This window comes from Protopterus annectens, chromosome 7.part0 (genome assembly GCF_019279795.1).
Source record: "Protopterus annectens isolate FY-2018-M chromosome 7.part0, PAN1.0, whole genome shotgun sequence".
In the NCBI taxonomy this organism is placed as follows: domain Eukaryota; kingdom Metazoa; phylum Chordata; order Ceratodontiformes; family Protopteridae; genus Protopterus; species Protopterus annectens.
In genome coordinates, this window is record NC_056739.1 from 1,278,679,145 (window position 1) to 1,278,700,096 (window position 20,952).

Sequence of the window (20,952 nt, forward strand, 5' to 3'; positions counted from 1 at the left end):
TCGAGTTGTGTGTTATGTACTATAAGGCTTTGTTTATTTTTCACTGAAAGTCAGGAATTTGTGATCTTTTTTAAAACTTTTTAGACTTCCATTTGTAGTTATGGTTTTAACATCTGAAAGTTGCATTCAAACAGATGAATGCTGACTTACCTGCAAACTGTACTAATTTTGTGTCCATGATCCATGTTGGATCATACCTATCAACTTCTTTGCTCAATAATTCTGGGAAAAGCTAAAAATCATAGGGAGCAAAGGTCCAAAATTAGTGACATTTTTCACTTAAAAAGTTAATAGAACAAAATGTTTTACATTAACAAGCATTTTCTTACCCCCCACTCATCTTTTACAAGGCCTCTAGCTGACCATAAGCTGTCCAGCTGAGGTTGTTTTCCTTAAGTATGTCTCGTACTATGTAACCCCTGTGACTTGGACTGCACCAGCGGCACACTGTGCAGGGGAAGTGGAGCTGAGTGACCTACCGCATCACACATGCTGGTCTCATGCCAGATGAATATTTGGTGTGCCGTAACTAGCTATTTTTTGTGATGTCACGCACATTATTACACTTAGTCAATTAACTCTGGCTCCTCTGAGATGCTGTAGTTTTACTGGCCATCTGCCTCATGATTACAACACATCCCAGATAGATACCCCTCCCTCCTTCCCCCCAGAGTGGATGAGTTGCAAAGTGACTCTTTCCACCCCTCTCTTACTTCTCCAGAGCTCAAGCTGCTTGTTGAACTTATGTCATCTGGGTTGTAGTTGGGGATCATTCCAGCTACATCACAGAACTGGGGTAATGTGTGTGTTTTCTGGACAATAAGAAGTACGAAACCCTAATGTCTTGCATTATTAAAATGAATGTAATTGTCAGTGACTTACCAGAAAATCTCGCATTTTAAGAGAGACAGGGCAAAAGTATGAGTCAAAATTAGTGATGATCTGCAAAATTCTGGCAGTTGAGAGTTATGCGCTGGGCCCATTATAAATAAATGTCTGTGATTTAATCAAGATGTAATTATTCTAAACTGAAATATCTACAACCTTAAAAGGTTGTAATCTCAAAACCATGACACTCATAAGGTCACAACAAACATAAGAACACCTCTAATATATGGACATGCCCTCCATTTAATCCAAACTTTATATTAATTCTGAGGTCATACAAGCTTGAAGGATAGGATAAGTTAAAAAATAAATAAATAAATAAATAAATAAAATTCACCCTCTTCTTCAACAAAAAAAAAACACAAACAAATGTAGTTTGTGACCCAACCAGTGCTTATAATGAGATCAGAAAAGAGATGAACTTCTTGCTTCAGTGCTACAGTAACTAACAAAATAGCACGTGACAAAATACATTTCCCTTACATGTTGTTGAAATTGTCAAATAGTGAGAACAGTAAGCATGCCAAGAATGCAGCCTTCTAGGAAAGTGCAAATCACACTTTGACTACCCTTGAAGTGATATTATTATTCTCACATTCTGTCATGATTTATTGTTCATTTACCTTACATCCAGGGGGAGCATCTTATTGTATCTTATGAAACAATTTCTAGATACTGACTGTGCGTCTTCATGGGTTCAAAACAGCTTCCATCTTCACTGATTCAATGCCTCATTTAAAATGGAATTTACTTTTGAAGGAAAATGGCAACACAGGCAATACTATACCTTATTAGAGCAGTTTTTCTTTGTTGCTTTCAGTGTGCCTCTGGAAGTGTGGGCCAGGTCCGCGTTAGTGTGAATTCCTATACCAGAAGATGCTCTGTCTGTTTCTGGTGTCCTTTCCTGCTCTCTTCTGGGGTGTTTGAATTTTTCATTAGCATGTTCTACTGACAGTTCACTGGAGTCCAGATATTTTTCTTCGGGGCTTGATCTGTCATCACTGTTTTTGGAGTTACAAAGAAGAAGAGATCTAGAGAGACTCATAAGTCTCTTGGATCGCTTGTTGTCTTTTTCAGTGTTATTTTGCCATTCTGCCTTTAGTGGGGATGATGATGTGCTTTTTTTCTTGTGATGTTTACTTTTGTTTGGCATGGTTGCTAAATGAATGCACTCATTCTTTTGCAGTTAAATGTCAAGGACAGCACTAGGGAGAGATAAAATGAAAGTAATTCATTAAGGTTTTCGAAACAAACAAGAACTGTGTTTTAACAGTTAAAAGCTCGTGCTACCTTGTGACCATTTCTACAAAATTTTGTAACAATATCCATACAGTTTGCCTTTACTTTCCTTACTAACTACTTACATGAGACTTTAGTATTTGATTTGTTAACACTGAGTCTCCATGGAGTGAGTCCAGACATTTCAAATGGTTACCTTCTTAAAGCTGTTGTTGTGAATGTCATTAAAGTTTAATATCAGACTTAACTACTACAGGAAAGGAGTATCATTTTCTGATTTATTCAATGGTTAAATATATTTGCTGCCAAAAGCATTACAGCGTTTCAGGAGTATAATCTGCTTTATGCTGTTACCTACTGACTTTTCTGTTGTATTTTTCTGTAAACATGTACCATTGGCTGCTTTCAAGGACTTATTTCTTTATAGCATTACTTTATTTAATGTTTAACAGTTTTAATTCATTAATAGTAGTCTTTTGTTTTTACATATATTTTGTCCCACTGCCTGCCAATAACCCACTCCCAGTCAATCATCCCATTTATTCCCCATCACAAGAGCATGGGGTGACCACAGGAAGACACAATTTATACAGATACTAGGGGTTGTTTATATTTCTTTTGATGGCCTACATCTCCCAAACATGCACAATTTGTGAGGGAAGAAGGCATTTAGTGGACTGATCACAATGGTTGTCTCTCAGTTCTGCAAGGGGCATTGGCAGTAAGCAGCTCTGCCTTTCCATCTTTAAGTACCAAGTGATAGGATTCTGATAGGGGAGATCACACATAGCAGCTAAGTAAGCATCTGCTTCTCACCCCCCCATCCACCCCCCCCCCGGAGAAAGGCCATGCCTCTTTACTCCTCTCCCTCCCTGTGTGGCTAGTCCAGTGTTAGGGCCATTTATTAAATGCCAGCCACCTGTGTCGCAGTGACGGCTCCCTCCTTCTATGGCACAGCCCAGACATCAATGAGTATTATAATTTATAATTTATTACTAAAGCTGTAGATAGATGACATTAAGTTAATATCCTGTATCTGGTTATTAGCAAAAACTGGAGGAGGGGGCAGATGAAAACTTTAGTTTAGTAGTGAATGCTGAATACTAAAGTTTGCAGACTGGCAGTGGGAAGGAAATATTAAGAAATTATGATAATTGTGAACAAGTCACTGTAAGGCTAACATTTCCTGGGTTTTACATGGCTGTTATTTTTAATATGGAATCTTAGGGAACCCCTGTTGCTGTAACTGACACCAATATGGAGGTGGTAATCATTGAAACTGAAAGTACAAGGGATACATAGGGTTAAAGGACTATCTGGAAAATGTGTGGATGGTTATATTTAAAATTAGCAGTCATCATTAGACGAGATGTAACTAATATACATTGGAAGAATGAATTATAGGAGTGTCTACAGGTTTGGATAACTACAGCTGGATAGCATTTTAGAGGACCATGACCATCTTAGACTACTATGGAATGCCATCAGCAATGCCTAGTAATATCCCATAAGGTAAGGGGATGTTCTGTAAGTAATGCTGAAATGATACTCCTCTACACATGGCCTATGGTCAGGCCTCATCTACAGCACTGCATAAAGGTCATGATAGCAGATGAGAAGAAGGGGATGGCATCCTCAGAAGAATGCCAAGTACTGTCCCAAAGTTTACTTGAATAAGGGAGAATGAGCCACACTGGAGAGGTAAAGTAAGACTAAGTAGGTGTACTAACCTGCATATGTAGCCTCTGCAACATCATCTTTTACAGTTCAGACCCCTTAGGCGTCCCACTGGATTCATCCTAGCCAGTCCATAATATCCTGGGGCTTCCACCCACTATTTACAATCCCACTTGTCTGAAACATACCCACAAGTTAGAGAAAGTCTGATGAAACGTTTTACACAAATGTGAAAGCGCTTACTGAGTTTGCAAATAAAAGAACCTTGATTTGACTTTTGGGGTCGGTTTTGATTGTCTTGGAGTACCAAACTTTCATTATTTTCATTGTACTATGCTCTGTTTGTTTGGTACTTTGCCCTGTTGGTGTTTCTTTGCTTCATAATACCCACAAGTTAATTAGTAGGCATTGTACCTTCATAAAGTTGACCATGATCCCCTCAAACCACACAGGTAAAGTATTAAAACCTTCAGGAGTCTGAAATGAATCAAGGCTCAAGAAATCAGGAAAAGAAGGACAGAGTAATAGAGTGAAGGGTTAAAAACAGGAAAGATTCAAGGAGAATTTTTTATGGTAGTGATGGTGAGAACATGAAACACTCCAAGAGAAGAAACAGTGCATCCTTTGTGTGTATAGATTATTCCAGTTTCTTGGTCATATCTCAGTTCTCAAAAACATGCTGGTTGAATGACAACTAACATTTCCATGTATATTATATTTGCTGCTATTCTTGTAGATTAGTTCATAGCTAACAAGGTTTCATGAATGATCATTTCACTTACATGTCTAATAAATGAAAATAAACTCTTGGAAACTACAATAGAAATCTTGCTGTGGAATAATGACCATCAATGTGAAGAAAGAATTCTACACTTTTTAAAACCACAGTTTACTGAACTATGCATGCTTTGCTAAGATCATTTTTCAAGCCTTAAAATTTGCAGAATTGGATTTTTGTAAACTTCAAGTTATCAGATAAGAAAAGAATAAAATAAAGTGCTACCAGGGGAAGAGTGACCCCAGTCTTCCAAGGAAATGTCATGTAGCCCAGTATCTTAATTGGTAATATGTCTACAGATGAAGAAGCGCAGTGGCATACAGTTCCTGATTTGGTTGAAATTCAAGGATGGATAAGGTGGTATTTCAGATACACTGGTCCAACTTGTAAGTTTTTATACAGGTCACCTTGCAATTTTGAATGAATTTGTCAACAATAATTAGCTAGCAGTGCAGACAGTGAGCAGAAGCAGGCCATTAATTCTCTTGTAGATGCATGACCAATCGCATCACCTACTAAATGTAGCTGGAGACAGCTGTCTGTAGTAAGCCTCAATTAAGACCCAACTGAAAAGTCAAAGCTGAACATAACAGCTGCAAACATTATTATACACTCACTATGAAACACCAGAGTGCAAATTCAAGCTATGTTATAAAATGATAACATTTTCTGCAACCAGGAACTATCATAACCACCACTACTTCCACATTGATAAAAAAGTATGAAGGGATCTTCTCATTTAGTCTCATACTGTTTTAGAAAGATCTAGAACATCATCATTTATGACCAGTCAAAAAAATTATCCCTGGTAGGGTGTGGAATTTATAGATAATTTTATTTTATTTTACCATATGTACATATCCACTAAGGAATAAATTTCCATTCTCATGCAATCAGTTTTGCAAGAGTTATATGTTATTGGGGTCCAAATGGAGAGATAAGTCAGCAAGCAAAGGAGAGTAGTATTGCTGGAATTGAATTCATCCTCAAGCCTTGGTGAGTACCTTCAAGAGGTGGATTTTTCTCAAAATGTCACCAAGACTACATTGATATATAGATTGTATTTATATAGCATATATCATGGACAGAAGTAGGTTAAAAAATAAAAAAGATAGCTGGGTATACAAGACCCATGATAAAAAAGTGCCCAATCCTGGTAGGTGCACTGGTGCCAGGACTGGAAAAAAAATGATGGTGTAGAATCCTCAAGACATGGAAACATTCCTACAATGGGTCTAGACCAGGCCCAGGGGTAGGATGGCCCCCCTGTTGTCGAAGGAAGTAGCAGGCCACAAAAATCACAAAAACCGATAGTGAAAAAAAGAGCCATAAAGACGATAGAGTGGACTATTGAGGGCAAGAAAGAAATTATGTATTGTTCCTATTATGCAAGAAGACCCACATTTTCAGACAGAAGATATACAGAAAGATTAAGAGAGAAATTAGAGGAAAGAAAAATACTTTCACAAGAAAAAAACATCAGAAGCTTCAAATAAGAAATTGTGTTAATACTGCAGATTTATGAAAAACATTATATAGACCAAGAAATCTTGATCTGTTTGGAAAAAGAACCATCTTAAGTGTGAACGTATAAAGAACAAAATCTAGAAACTTTTGAAAGGTATAACAAAGAAATATGGACATGGGAAAGAAAGAGAGATCTGATATGGTGCAATATTTATACAAAGGAGAAAGCCAAATTAATCAATACAAAACAGGAAGCCCCAAAGATATTCAAAGAGAAATACAGGCAAAGCATCCAGTAATGGAAAATTTCACAATAAAAAAATAATATCACAAAGAGGGAACATAGAACAGAAGATCAGTAAAGTAGAAGTTAAAAAAGTAGAAGTTAAAGTTATGGAATTTTTAAGAGGTGAAGGATTTAGTGTAGAAAGTCTAGCACAGGTTACATCACAGCATGATGGAGTGAGTCCCCAATGTAAGGAGAGTCAGGAATATCAGAAAACATCTGAAGAAGAAATATGGACATGGGAAAGAAAAAAAGATTTAGTATGGTGACATATTTATGCAAAGGAGAAAGAAAAACTAATCAATACAAAAAGAGCAGCACCAAAGATAATTGAAGAGAAATACAGGCAAAGGCATCCAGACATGGAAAATTTTACAATACACAAATAAGAAAAGAAAGAGGAAAAGTAGAAAAGAGGATTAGAAATGGAAGAGTTAGAAACCAAGGTTATGGAGTACCTGTGAAGTTAAGGATTTAGTGTAGAAAATCTTAATTTACAAAACACCACAGCAGGCTAGAACAATGAATCCCCATATTAAGGAGAAACCAGAGGAGTGAGAAACATCTTATCAGTTGCCATATGAAGATACTTTGGAGCCTTCCATAGGAAACCAGTAAAAACACTCAGTGAAGTTGCACAGCAAGGGGTGGAACAGGAAACTGTGGCAACTCTGATGCAGTCAATGTTGTGGAGTGATAGGCCAGTGAGTTCCCATATGAAAGAGCAACAGATAACACATGATGAAATTGAGAATGTGACACAGGAAGATGCTCTGAAACTTTCTATAGAATGCCCACAGGAAACAGAGAACAAAGAATATACTCTCAGTTAGAAGAAAATGATCTAAGAGAAGAGTTGCTTGACTTAGTAGAGATGGACGGACGTATAAAGATCAGTGAAAGAAATAGACTACAGAAATTCAGTACAACCCAAAAAGTTAGAAGTCTGATAAAACAAATGAACATAGTAATTAGGACTGTCCATAGACATTCATGCAGTATAACAGAAGTACACAGGATATATTACTATGCAGCTAAATTAATAACAGATATAGTCTTACCACAAAAACACAGGGTAGTAAGGGAAAGGAAGGGGAGAAATCGAATGCCATCATGGAAGTATGAAATACAGAAAACTATAAAGTAATTAAGACAAGAAGTGTCACTGTCAGAAGAGTAAAGAAAAGGGAACAGATCAACCGAAATATTCAGAAAGATAGACGTGATAAAACCAATACACAGTATCAGAACAGATCAGGGTCTATCATGCACTATTGGAAATTCTTCTTCTTCTTCTTTCGGCTTTTTCTGGTTAGGGGTCACCACAGCAGATCACCTGTCCACTCATGATTGGCAGTGGAGTTTTACTGTGTCGAGTTGCCAGCCCAGCACCAAACCTTCCACAGAAGGCACACACATGCACTCATTCATGCCTAGGGCCAATTTAGTGTGTCCAATCCACATACAGCATGTCTTTGGGATGTGGGAGAAAACCGAAGCACCTGGAGGAAACCTACACGACCACAGGGAGGTCATGCAAACTTTGCACAGAAGGCACCCCAGCCGAGGATCGAACCAGAGAGCATCTTGCTGTGAGGTGGCAATGCTAACTGCTGCACCACCGCAGCCGCCCACATATTAGCACAGGCAGAAAAACTTACAAGACCATTATACATACATACATGCTTACATATATTTCCGTCACAGGCATTAATGCCCTTCTAGCTTGCCAGTATACGAAAACACTTGTTCCTATAATAAGTGTCCAGGCTGTTCTTAAAAATATCGAAACTAGTACTTGCTTTAATATAATTTGGTAGTCTGTTACATGCATCAGCTACTCTGTCAGAGAACCAGTTAGTACACTTCTCATTCCTATAAAATCTTTTAGATAGGTTGTCTGATGATTCTGATTCTCTAGTACTTTTTGATAATTCCAAACATTCCCAGAGGTAGTTGCCTCTAAATGCCCTATATACCTGAATAATATCTCCTCTTAGATATCTGTAAGAGACACTGTACAAGTTCAGATATTTTAGTCTTTCATAATAACTTAAATTTTCACATCCATGGATGCCCTTGGTATATTTCCACTGTATGCTTTCCAGTTTACTCATGCTTGTTTTCTTATTGCTTTTCCATATTGATATTCCATACTCAAGTTTGGGTGTAATGTAACTAACAAACAATAACTTCATCATTTTTGATTTTCTAGACTTTATAAATCTATTTATACAACATATAGATCTATAACTATCATTAACCAATTGGTTGATATGATTAGAAAAACTCATAGATGAATCTACCCATATACCCAGGTCCTTAAATGAGTCTACAGTTTCAATCACTGTGTGCTGTATTAAATATTCATCTTTCCGTTTATGTCTCCCAAATCTCACATGCTTAGTTTTTGATGTATTTATCAGCATATTATTCTCCTGTGTCCAAATGGTCAATTTAGTCAAGTTATTTTGCATACACACCTTGTCTGTAACACACGTAATCAGTTTACCCAATTTCAGGTTGCCTGCATATAGACTGTAAAGCACCTCAGATGAAAAAGTTAGGTCTGAAAGAGACAATCTAAACAAGTAAGGGCCTAGGACCAAGCTCTCTGGGGCACCCTGACTGTAACCAAGGATTTCACCTGTCCAGTTGGTGTGTGATACTTGCCATGTTCCATTTGTAACCCATGCAGCTATCCATCTTATCAAGAGTACATCGATACCTAGTTGTGCTAATTTATTGATCAGTGTTTTGTGTATGACCCTGCCAAATGCTGAAGTTAAACCTATATAAATTACATCACAGCACAATTTTGCATTCATAGCTGTTATTATACTGTTATAGAAAATCATGTTACAGGTGGTAATAGATCTGTTTTCAACATATGCATGCTGATATATGGTTTCAAGTCCCAACGTGTCCAGTTCTGAAAATAACTTATGATGACCCAAAAATGTTTTATAGAGAACTGGGAAACAAGGCAAAAGGAATTTAAATGCCACAAAAAAAAAAAAAAGAAGAAATAGATACATTTTGGAGAAATATCTATGAAGATCCTGTGGAACATAACAAAGATGCTAAAAGGATAGAAGAAGTAAAAGAAAGAATAAGAAGTTCAAATGTACAGGATATGAAATGGGATGAAGTAACGACCAGAGAGATTGAAACAAAGTTAAGAAAAGCTTCTGATTGGAAAACCCCAGGCCAGATGCAATACCTAACTTCTGGCTAAAAGTATTAACATCTTTACATAAAGATTTAGCCATGAGTAAGAACTATTTATATGCACACCCCCAACAGACACCAGCCTTGTTAACAACAGGAAAAAAAACAATACTCCTACTTAAGAGCGAACCTGCAAACTATCCTAAAACCTACAGACCAATAACTTACCTTCTGAAAAGGACGACATATAAACTATACACTGGAATTGATGCAGACATAGGGCAGGATTCACGAAGCCTCCGTGTAAGAGTTACAAGGCTTACATGGAGGCTGCAGTTAAACGGTGTGACGTCAGCATGTCATGCATATGCATGAGGGCATGCTGAATCACACCTAAGGCTAACACGGTCCGTGTAAGACAGTAGGAGGCGTGTCCATATGGCAAGCCCTGCAAACAGACACGCCCCCAGAAGAGTAAAAGTCCCGAAAGTAAACGCCCACGACAGAGTCCGTGTAAATGTGAATAAACACAATACATGCACCCACAGACCATGAACATAAAATGTATAAATGAACATCTTATATATTTTTTTAAGTTGTAAAGATGTTTGCCCGTGAGTGCGCTCGTTTGCATGGGTGTTCCCGTCGCTTAGACACAGTTAGCAGTCAGTGGAAAAGCATATAAGAACTAAATATGCAAAGTAAGCCAAGAAGCAATAGCGTAGCGGTAGAGATGTTGGCTGAAGAGGAGGCAGTCATGGTTCGAGCCCCACAACATCAATTTTTATTTTTAGTGAAATAAGCACGAAACAAGTCCCTGACATATATGTACATATATAAAATTATATTTTATGTAAAATGTAATGAAATGGGCCATGTATTTTGAAGAAATGTGAGATAATAAAAAAAAAATGTCAGATGTGCCTATAGCTGAGCTACAGTGTAACAAGTTGAGGATATCTGCCTGTAGGTGAGCAGTGTTTTAACAGGTGTAAAATGAGTGCCCGTAGGTGAGCAGTGTTACAACAGGTGTAAAATGAGTGCCCGTAGGTGAGCAGTGTTACAACAGGTGTAAAATGAGTGCCCGTAGGTGAGCAGTGGTTTAATAGGTGTAAAATGAGTGCCCAGGGTTGAGCAGTGTTTTAACATGCTGAAACTGTGTGCCTGTAGCTGAGTTGAGCGTAATATGCGTGCTGACAGCCAAACCACGCGTAAACCAGCGTGATCCATTTGCGCGGAGCTGCGCACCGCGCCAACAAGCTAACCGACGGGCAACGTTGAGCAAGCTGTATCAAAACTGCCTTTACACAGACACACCTCCTAGCCTGTGTAGACAGTCATAAAATATAAAAGCAATGGCCAGGTTCGAACCCAGGATACCATGCACCATAGTCAAAGTACTGAACCACTAAGCCATGACAGTTGCACTTAGAAATGCAGTAATAGCATATATATAGGAATGAATAGAAAGAGGAGCATGACAAAGCAGGTTTTGTGAAGCTGATACAATTCCAAAATGGCCAATCACAGATAAGTGTGGGAAAACGGCATATATAAGCCCCATAGGCGGGAATACACAGCATAACCGATTGTAGAACCGACTTGCAGCCAGGATGTCAGGTGTAGGAGAGGGTAGTTGCTTCCGAGCACAGAGGTGGGGCATTGAGGAGTCCAAATATATGGTTTGGCTCCTCGTCCATAATCATGAGGCCCAACTCATGCAGGGCCAGGTCCTGTGGGGAGCATATAGGGCTGAGGCATGGGACCGGTTGGCACATGATCTCACCAGTGCCACAGGAATACCAAGGACTGGTGAGCAGGTCCGTCACCACCATGCGGACCTGAAGAGGCGGAAGCAGGACCAACTGAACCGTTGGATCCAGGAGGCCCGGCAAATGCCCAACGCCCCACTACTGAGTAAGTTACATGTAATTATTTATGTAAGAAATTAACCTAGCTGATATTATGGAGATGTGTATTCCAATATTACTTCATTTATATTACAGCTGCAGGTGTCCGTTCTGCGAACCGTCGAGCCTATGGCAATAGGCTGGTGCGCGCCACCAGGCAGGTCAGTAATTCTCTCCCTGTAACTGTAAATAAATATATAAGTATGACAGTTAGCAAAAGAGTGCAGTGTAGTCACTAATTAATAAAATGTGCAAGTAACAGTGTAAGAGGGTTTGCAAGTATTGCTTGATTACAAAAGTGTGATGCAGCCTGTAATCCAAACATAAAAATGAAACAAGTCTGAAATAAAGATGTCCCACCTGTAATATAATAGTACATAACCTGCAGCAGGCTGAAAAGTACAGCTGCAGAAGCTGAGTAAAACACATGTGTGAAATATATCCCTGTTGAAATTCAGAAACATGACATAAGTGAGACTGTTGGAAAGGATTGTTATAACTAAAGGTAAAACATGTCAATAAAGCCTAGAATTAAGTACCATCCTGAATTGTAAAAATAAAACAAGTGAGAGAGTGTGAGAAAGAGGTATGAATCCACCAATAAAGTAGTAATAACTCCTGAATAAAGTATACTGCAGTCAGTACAGAATGAAATGAATGTGACAGGCAGAACCAAACAGCAACATGTGTTGAAAACAGTACTGAAGCTGGAATGTGTGTCCCAAAATCTGGATATGTTGCTCTCAGTCTGCAATATGCAGATAGTATGGTTGTCTGAAATACCAAACATCCACAGTTGTCTATAGCTATATAAAGCAAATGTAGCAGGATGATGTAGCTGAACAGAGCCAGATATGAATGTGTATGAATAAATATGAAATGTATATTGATGTAGCAGTAACATTCCTATCACCAACCTGAAGTAGTTATCACATAGGAAACTGTAGGCAGACCTGTAGTGTGTATATATCTGCAGCTAGTAGAAATGTACAGCATATGTATAGGTATTTGAAGTTGTTAATTAAATATTTCTTCACCCTACCCTATAACCACAAATAATCCATTCCACGTGAAATGGGTATGTGCAATCACAATTAACACCCCTGGACATTTGTCCTGTTGGTTCATACATATTTGCATGTACGTTGATGCATCTGCCCTGTTCATACATCCAAACCTGATGGCCTGTTGCCATCAATCAACCCTGCATGTTGTTGGATTGTGTATTGCTGTTCAAATTATGCATGTGTTATGCTTGCTGTTCAATGGCTTGAATTTATGGGTGTTTGGTTAATGGGAATACTAATGCATGCTGTTACAACTAATTGTGAATGGTATTGTACGTTACTAACCCAAACTGTCATAACATAATGCAAAACATAGGACGACAGGGAAGGCGGGTTCCAGCGGACCCACCTCTCCCACCTCAGCTGGCGAGTGCACCTGGCAGTAGTGCCCAGGCCGGACCCTCCTCTGGTGGCCCTGTGCCACCTGCGGGTGGAAGCACTGCAGGGGATGGGGCTCATCCCCCCTCTGCAAGCGTGGCTGGAGGAGAACATCCACTCACCCTCCGTAGTGTCCGGACTGTGGTGCGTAGGGAGATCTGGCACGCTGTGCTTGGGCCCCTACGCCAGCTTGAGGCACGGGTGGCACAACTCATGGGCGTGCCTGCTGCCCGGCCTACACAGCCCCCAGCACAGCCCCATCCTGGGCAGTGAAGGCACAGTGGCAACTGCCCATGGGTGGGGATCTCAGTTCCACTGTTGCCATCTGTGGGCTCATGGGCTCGAGATATCCAAACATCCATCCCCGTCAATTGTGTAACCCCCCCACATGTGTCATACACCGCCCCTGTATGCGTCTTGTTTGTCTTGTCTGTTAACCTCCCCAACCTACCTCCCCAGCTATACCAACTTCCTGTACCTGACATACCACTCTCACCTGAAAAAAAAAAGGGCACTCTGTACCCACAAAAAAATTACGCCCCATACATAGCTGCCCATTTTGCACACATGTCTGCTGGACATGTAAACTGGCAATTACAATTGGCTGTACAACAAGTATTATTGTTGTCCTTACACCTCTCTCAGGGATGGAAGGTTTCAAATGTCACACCAAATTACAAGCATATGCACAGCTGCTGCTGACGAAGAAATGGGCAGCTATGGGCCTTACCTACATCCCTCCTGCAAAACGCGAGCTTGTTTACATACTGTCCTACTCTCTTTGTGACCCCTTTTTCACCACTTTCCTATCTCCCCATTTTCTTTTCTTTCAAAGAAAATAGCACGGGTGTGCGCGAGAGTAAGCACTTTTAAGCAGTAGTAAGCGGGTGTGCGTGAAGCTAAGCAGCAGTGCGCATGCGTGACCTCCGCAAACCAGCGCTAACCTGCTTACAACTGCTTAAAAGTGCCTTAGTCACTCTGAATGACAAGGCCTGTAGTTTTCTCAGCAGCAAAATAAAATACCTCCCTCAGTCTCGAACCCAGGACCTTGGAAACACTAGTCTGCATGACTTACCACTAAGCCATGAGTGCTATACAAGAACATTGTGCTGAAAGAAATATATCATAAAATAGTAGGAATTAATGTAAAGGGAATATACAAGTCTAGTACACAAAGCATGTCATGTATATTTACTGTCAAATCTAGTGGATTTGTAAAATAGTACTGTGTGCTGAGAAACAGTCATGCTAGTTGGTAGCTACTAGGTAATAATGTCACAGTAGCATCTGGCAAGCCACACACATACTCAGAGCAGGATAAACACTGCCATAGTTGAATAGTTAAGAGTTCAGACATAGCAACTGTGACTGAGTTACAGGGATGTCCCTGATGTGAAAACAAATGTCAACTGTGCCCCACTGACACCCTGCCAAATGTACTAACAGTAGGCAGAAAGGTGTAACTACACATGCAATGGTAACTATGACTGACTGAAGGTATGCACCACCTGCATGGCACAAATGGTGTACTAATACATATGCTTGAAATAACCCACAGTCACAACTGCAGAGTATCAGAATATGTCACTGGAGTAACCCACTGCTATGTACCATTCCATGAGGCTGATAAAAGATGCATCGGAGAGTATCTGAGGCCTGCTCAGCAGCATGATCAAATACCCTGTAAGTGTCAAGGCCCACACCATGGCCAGACCATACTGCATGCAGTAACACCCTACCACAACAAACACATAGGGAATTGCTGGCCAAACAGATTTAGCAAGCATTACAAGCTGTGAATGTAAATGGAAAATAGGAAAGCCATAGCAACACATAACAGGAAAGACACCTAGCAGGCATACAAGGAGTGAATGTAAAGGCCAAATATTGAAGCCATAGCAACAGATTGCAAGAGCCACTGCTATATACCAGGTACACCACAATCTCCACAGGAAAGCACACACACTCATATACACAGTATTACTAGTCTTAGGTGTCAGTTTACATACACACGGAGAACAGGACACTGGAGGAAGGAATACTCAGCTTACAGAACAACATGCATTGCAGTGTCTACAACACAGCCTGAAATATGAGAGACATACCAACCCTTACACTCACAGAACAGTGTCCACAGCAAACCAGCATGGTCCCCACCCTGATAATCTGAAAGGGCTACGCCTACCTAACAGACCTTCTTATAGCACAGGCCTGTAATCACAGTGAGAACTGCAATCACTACACAACAGGCTGCATGCAATTAGTAAATGCTGGCTAACAATTGGTGCAGAGGCCATCACATGGACATGTGCAGATACCTACAAAAGCATCCTGTACTCCCAGTCCACACATGCAATACTGTCATTGCACCCGCTGGAGGTAGAGAGAGAGAGAGAGAGAGAGAAAACAAAAAAAAAGAAAGAAAGAAAGAAAGAAAGAAAGAAAGAAAGAAAGAGAAAGAAATAACAAACCTGAAACAACAAAGCAAAGAGGCAGACAGCAGGCCAAGCAACTGCAAGCCTACACAAACAGCTGCAACAAACACAGGTAATGTAAAGTACTACTATAATACTCTACATACTGTGAACCCTCCAGATGTGTTATTGGTCTGTATCTATGTATATGAGGATGTGCATAGGGACGGGGACATACTGAAACTGTCACTGAAGGCTCCACATACATATGTATGTGATGGTAGCTATGTGCACATAGCAATGTAGGTTGTAGTGCAATGTACAAGTAGGTGGTACAGTAATGGGTGTTCAGCAGTACGTTACTGTGTGTATACATATGTGGAACTAAAAAGGAGTATATATATATATATATATATATATATATATATATATATATATATATATATATATATATATATATATATATGTATATATATATATATATATATATATATATATATATATAATATGCATATGTGTATACATAGATAGAGAGGGATGTAGAAATACATAGACAGATATAGTTTCACAGTGGCATAGTTTAGTACTAGGCTATCTGCAGACAGTGTATAGAATAGATTTAGAAACCTGCGCCTCTGTATAGTAGTGACACAGTGAAGACCCCCTACATAATAGCATTAGTGTACTGTGCCTCTGTCTAGTAGTGACACAGAGAAGACCCCTGCTGTAAACCTATGATCTCCCATCCACTTGTCAAGAATGCACATGAAGAGTGTCAGTGAGGGTCTCTGCCTAACATGAACTGGGATCCTGTTCCACAGTATGGGAAGCCTCTTAGTGATGGATCTGTCCCTACAGTATGTCCTATTCATATGTGTGCTGAGGTTTAAATCCGTAGCTGTTGTGCTTCTGATGGATTTGGATTGTATGAGGTGGAACATGTCCATCACTACCAGATTGGACATGGCCTACTACATCAGGCACAGATCACCCCTACGTAGGCAGTATGCTATGGAATAGAGCATGAGTTACGTTAGTCTGGCAGCATATGACAGTTGTTGCAGACCCTTGATCCTCCTGGTGATGTACTCATGGGGTCCCCTAGCTGTTGCAAGTGCCAGGTGAGGTACATACCAAATGGGGCATAGTACACAGTCATGGGCCTGATAAGGGAGGAGTATAAGGGTACAATGACCCCTTTTGATGTGGATGTGAATCCCTTCATGATAAGGTGGGCAAGGTAGGAAGTCCATCCAACCACTTCGGCAATGTGGGTGTCAAATGAGAGGTCAGCATTGCACAGTGTCACCAGGTCTCCGATTACTTTGTCTGTACTCAGTGGGTTATTGTCTATGTGATAATATGTAGGTACCTTGTCCGTCCAAAAGGGTATGAGTATACATTACGTGGCATGCAGTGTCAGGCCATGACTCCACCACCAGTTGTTGGTGTCCGTGAGGCCTGTCAGTAGGATGTATGTGTCAGCAGGTGTATCGCCTATGGCACCTAGTATGCAGTCATCTTTGAACATTGTCAGCCACTACCCTCCCATGTCTGCTTCCACATCTGAGAATGATATGCCGAACATGAGCAGTCCCAGGACAGAGCCCTGTGGGACACCACATGTGACTGGCTCTGAGTCTGACATGGCACCAGTGAGGTTGACTATAGGGTTTCTATCCGTTAGCTGGTTTGCAACCCATCATGTGACATATGGATTTACATGTCAGCTGTTGATCATGTCTATGATGGCAGAGTGCGGTATTGTGTCGAATGCTGTAGGCAAGTCCAGGTAGGCTGTATGGACCGCTATGCCCTCAGCAATGGCTATAGTGACTGATTTGAAAAGGTCAACCAGGTTCATAAGGCAGGATCTGCCCTCTACAAAGCCAAACCGGGTGGGATCAAGTGTCTAAGTCCCCAATGTCTCTGTGTATGGGTACCATAATGATCCTTTCCATAGTGTTGCAGACCAGGCTGGTTAAGCTTATGGGGCGGTAGTTACCAGGGTCTGTAGAGGTGCCTCCTGTGTGGAGTGGGACTACTGTTGCTGTATGCCAGTGTCCAGGTACATATGCTGTAGTAAGGCTACGGCTGAATAGCATGTAATGTGCATGTGTAGCTCCTCTTGCAGTTCACGTAGCATGCAACCTGCAATACCGTTGGGTCCCATTGATGAGGGTGGTTCCCAGTTGGACATCTGAGATGACAGGGAGGTTACAGTCAGCTGGGATAAGTAATTCCACATGTGTGGGTGAGGGAGGGGAGAAACCTGCACTGAACCTGTCTGCCAGACTGTTGGCATTATCTGTGTGTTCAGTGTAGCGTATGTCACTGTGAACTAACTGTGAACACAACTGAGGGTTCCCACCCAGGTGTGTAACATAGCAGAGGAAGGCCTTGTGGTTATCTGTAGTGACCATAGCGATGTCCCTCTCATTGTTGGCCTTGCATGTTTGTACGACAAAACTTATCTTTCTACTACTGCTGATGAGAGATGCCGTAGCTCTATGGAAGTATGCTCTGCCGTGCAGTAGCTACCATCTGTTGTTATACAATTTGTTCAATGCTGGGGTCCACCAGACAGGACGCCTGCCCTTGGTGGAGAGGGTCATGGTTCCATTTGTGATTGCATGATCCATGCATTCTTGGAGATGTCTGTAGAAGCATATGTGAGGGTGTCTGCATTGTGGGAAGTGGATTACACTGGCCCAGTGGGCATTAAGGATACCAACTCAGTTATAAGACGTGTAAAGTTGGCATGTGAGAGGTTTCCCACTGTAGTCTGTTGTGTTGTGGGGGAGGTGGGATATGTATATCCAGGGGATTAGTCTGTGGTCAGATGTGACTAGTGAGGGGTATACTTCCAGTGTGTAGCACATTGTCCCCATGTTTGTGATGATCAGGTCTAGTATATTATCTCCTGTTGTGGGAGAGGTGACTAGCTGTTCCATTGCATTTGACATAGTGAATTCGGGAACCTTTGGGCTAGGGTGTTTGGGGTAGAATAATGCACCCAGTGTATGTTAGGGTAGTCGCACTATCCCAATATGATGGTGTGTGGTGGGACATTCATATCCTCCAATGTCTACAGGAAGGCCGACTGTGGTCCCTGAGATTGGGAGGGTGGTCTGTAACATGCTACCAGTTGTATAGCAGGTTTGCCTATGGTTATCTGCACCTGGATGGTCTGTGATGCTTCATGTGTTGCCACTAACCTGGAGGTGTGTGTGTCCTCCATGAATATGGACACACCCCCTCCCTTTTTGTTTTGTCCCGAGTCCTGGGGCCAAAATGCATGATACGGGGTATAGCCTGGTACCGCTGGTGTGCTCTCAGGAGCCTTGAACCAGGTTCTCACTTACTGCACAGACATCGAGATTGGTAGAATATGTACGTACAGATATATGTAATACACACATACATATATAGATATCTGTAGAGACTTACACATATACAGATAGATCTGACTGACAACAGATATGTCTGTATATGACTATCTCTCACTCTCTGTCCCACCCCCTCACACTCACACTCACCCTGTGTCTCTCTCTCTCTCTCCCTCTCTCCCCACATCTATATGTATATATCTACATCTATATATACATATTATATATACATATATACAAACAGATATATATCCATATACAGATATAAATATATCAATATATATATATATATATATATATATATACATATATAGACTGTGTGAGGCACATGTGTGCAGATGTCTTGCTACAGGTGCCTGGTGTCACAGGCATGGAGTGAACACCAGTGTGGATACTGGAGTACCATACCCCATTCAAAAACACTGACACCAGTAACCACCACATATGTACATGCCTGCCCACCACTGCATGTGTCAGGGGGAACAGGGTCAACAAGTGTACAATAGGCTCCACATCGATATACACAGTGGCACACTAGTCCTGTAATACCTGTACATGGAATGTGTCAGCGGACATGGTGTGTCAGCTATGGACATGTAGGTCACTGTACCCCTCCACACCCCACAATGTCCTACACGGTATGTACCTCCCATGACAGCTACAGATATGGTGAAGGACACAGACATATGCAAGTAACTGTGTCAATGCACTCAAACACCACAGAGTGCACACAGACTACCTACATAGAGGTTACCACTGCTGGATATACATAGTTCGGTCACACCCATGACAGTTGTCTCCCAACCATGGTAACACCTCCAACATCCACAACACAAATTACCTATGTCTGTCATCCTTGTCACTGCAGTATAGAGCACATGGTGGAGGTACGGGACCCTACCCACAGATATGACATACCCTGTAGTAGACCACACAGAATTAAGAAGCAAGGCTCCCCATGAGTAGATGTCAGACATACCCCTGCTGAATGTTATGCTGATAGGTAATATGCCATATGAGTCACCCTGTTTAACTGTTTGTAAGGAGCAGGTACGATCATAACACATGTGTCACAAGGGGCAGGGTAGCATAACAGTATGCTGCTGTAGGCCCAGGGCCAAAAGCACACTACCTACCTAGGACACAATGCACACCCATTAACACATTGCAAATGGAATATGTGAGGTGGAATGAGTGTGCTAGTGACTGGGTGCATGTTGTGTACTGGTGTGATTGCTCACCATGACTGTCTGTCTGTCATGGTAGTGTGTGTCCTTGGTGTGAGGCCAGAGACAGGTGTGTGGGGTATTGCGATCAACACATACTACATTGCCATATGTTGTGCTGTGTTACCCTGTATGTCACTGTGGTGTAGGTAGGGTTATGGCAAGTAAGAGTAGTGTGCATTACCAGTGAAATATGTAACATGCATTGTGTGCAGTGCATGGGCTGATAATGTTCCCCATACAGTACCTTGATTCAAACCCCCAGTGTGAGGTTGTGTATTGTACCTGAAACAGTGCGTTGACTGCTGCAGTATACTAGTCTGTTGTATGGAGTGTGCCAGGTACTGTTGCACAGTTGTCGGATGAGCACTGATATCTGGTCATGTACATGTGTATCCCCCATAGACAGACAGATTCTATATATGGTGCCTAAGTTATATCACTGCAGTCAAGTATAATGTGTATTATGTGTGCTATAGTCTGCTGACAGATATTGCTGACATATTTCCCTTCTCCTTTTCAGGGCCATGGTTCATGAGGGGAACCCAGTCTACTCCGCTGCAGAGGAGGAGGAGATACACCAGAGCCTGATGCTGGATTTCGCTGTACTCTTTTCCCGCACCAGCCAGAACCAGCAGGAGAGGGCTGCACTGTGGCAAGACCTGGTCCGTCGGGTAAATGACATAGGCACACATAACCGGACATATGAGCAGGTACGCCATCACTGCAGTGATTTAATTAGAAATGTCCATCAGCATGCGTCGGATATCCACAGGCAGCAGCTTGCCACAGGTGGTGGGGTGGCTAGACATCCCCCTCACCAGACTGGAGGGACTACTCCTGAGTGTTGTGGCTCCAGCACAGCAGCAACAACAACAGCATACATGTGTAATGATGGAGGCTGGAGCCACACAGCAGCAGGACACAGAGCGTGCAGGTAACATGCCATGTGTATAGTGACCATTCTGTACACTGTTAGGTTATGCATGTGTGGGTGTGTCCTCGATTTGTAGCTGTTATCTTGGTAATTATTGTGCATTAGTGATAACCTCATTATCTGCA

The 20,952-nt window shown here is 41.3% G+C and overlaps 1 protein-coding gene across 1 annotated transcript in view; it reads right to left on the reverse strand.

Moving 5' to 3' along the window:
- Positions 1-20,952, reverse strand: part of IL16 (interleukin 16) — a 769,621-nt gene that overhangs the window by 729,755 nt on the left and 18,914 nt on the right. Inside the window, exon 3 of the mRNA XM_044077894.1 lies at positions 1,676-2,093. Coding sequence (XP_043933829.1) covers positions 1,676-2,041 — 366 coding nt within the window. The 5' untranslated portion in view covers positions 2,042-2,093. The remainder of the gene's footprint in view (positions 1-1,675; positions 2,094-20,952) is intronic.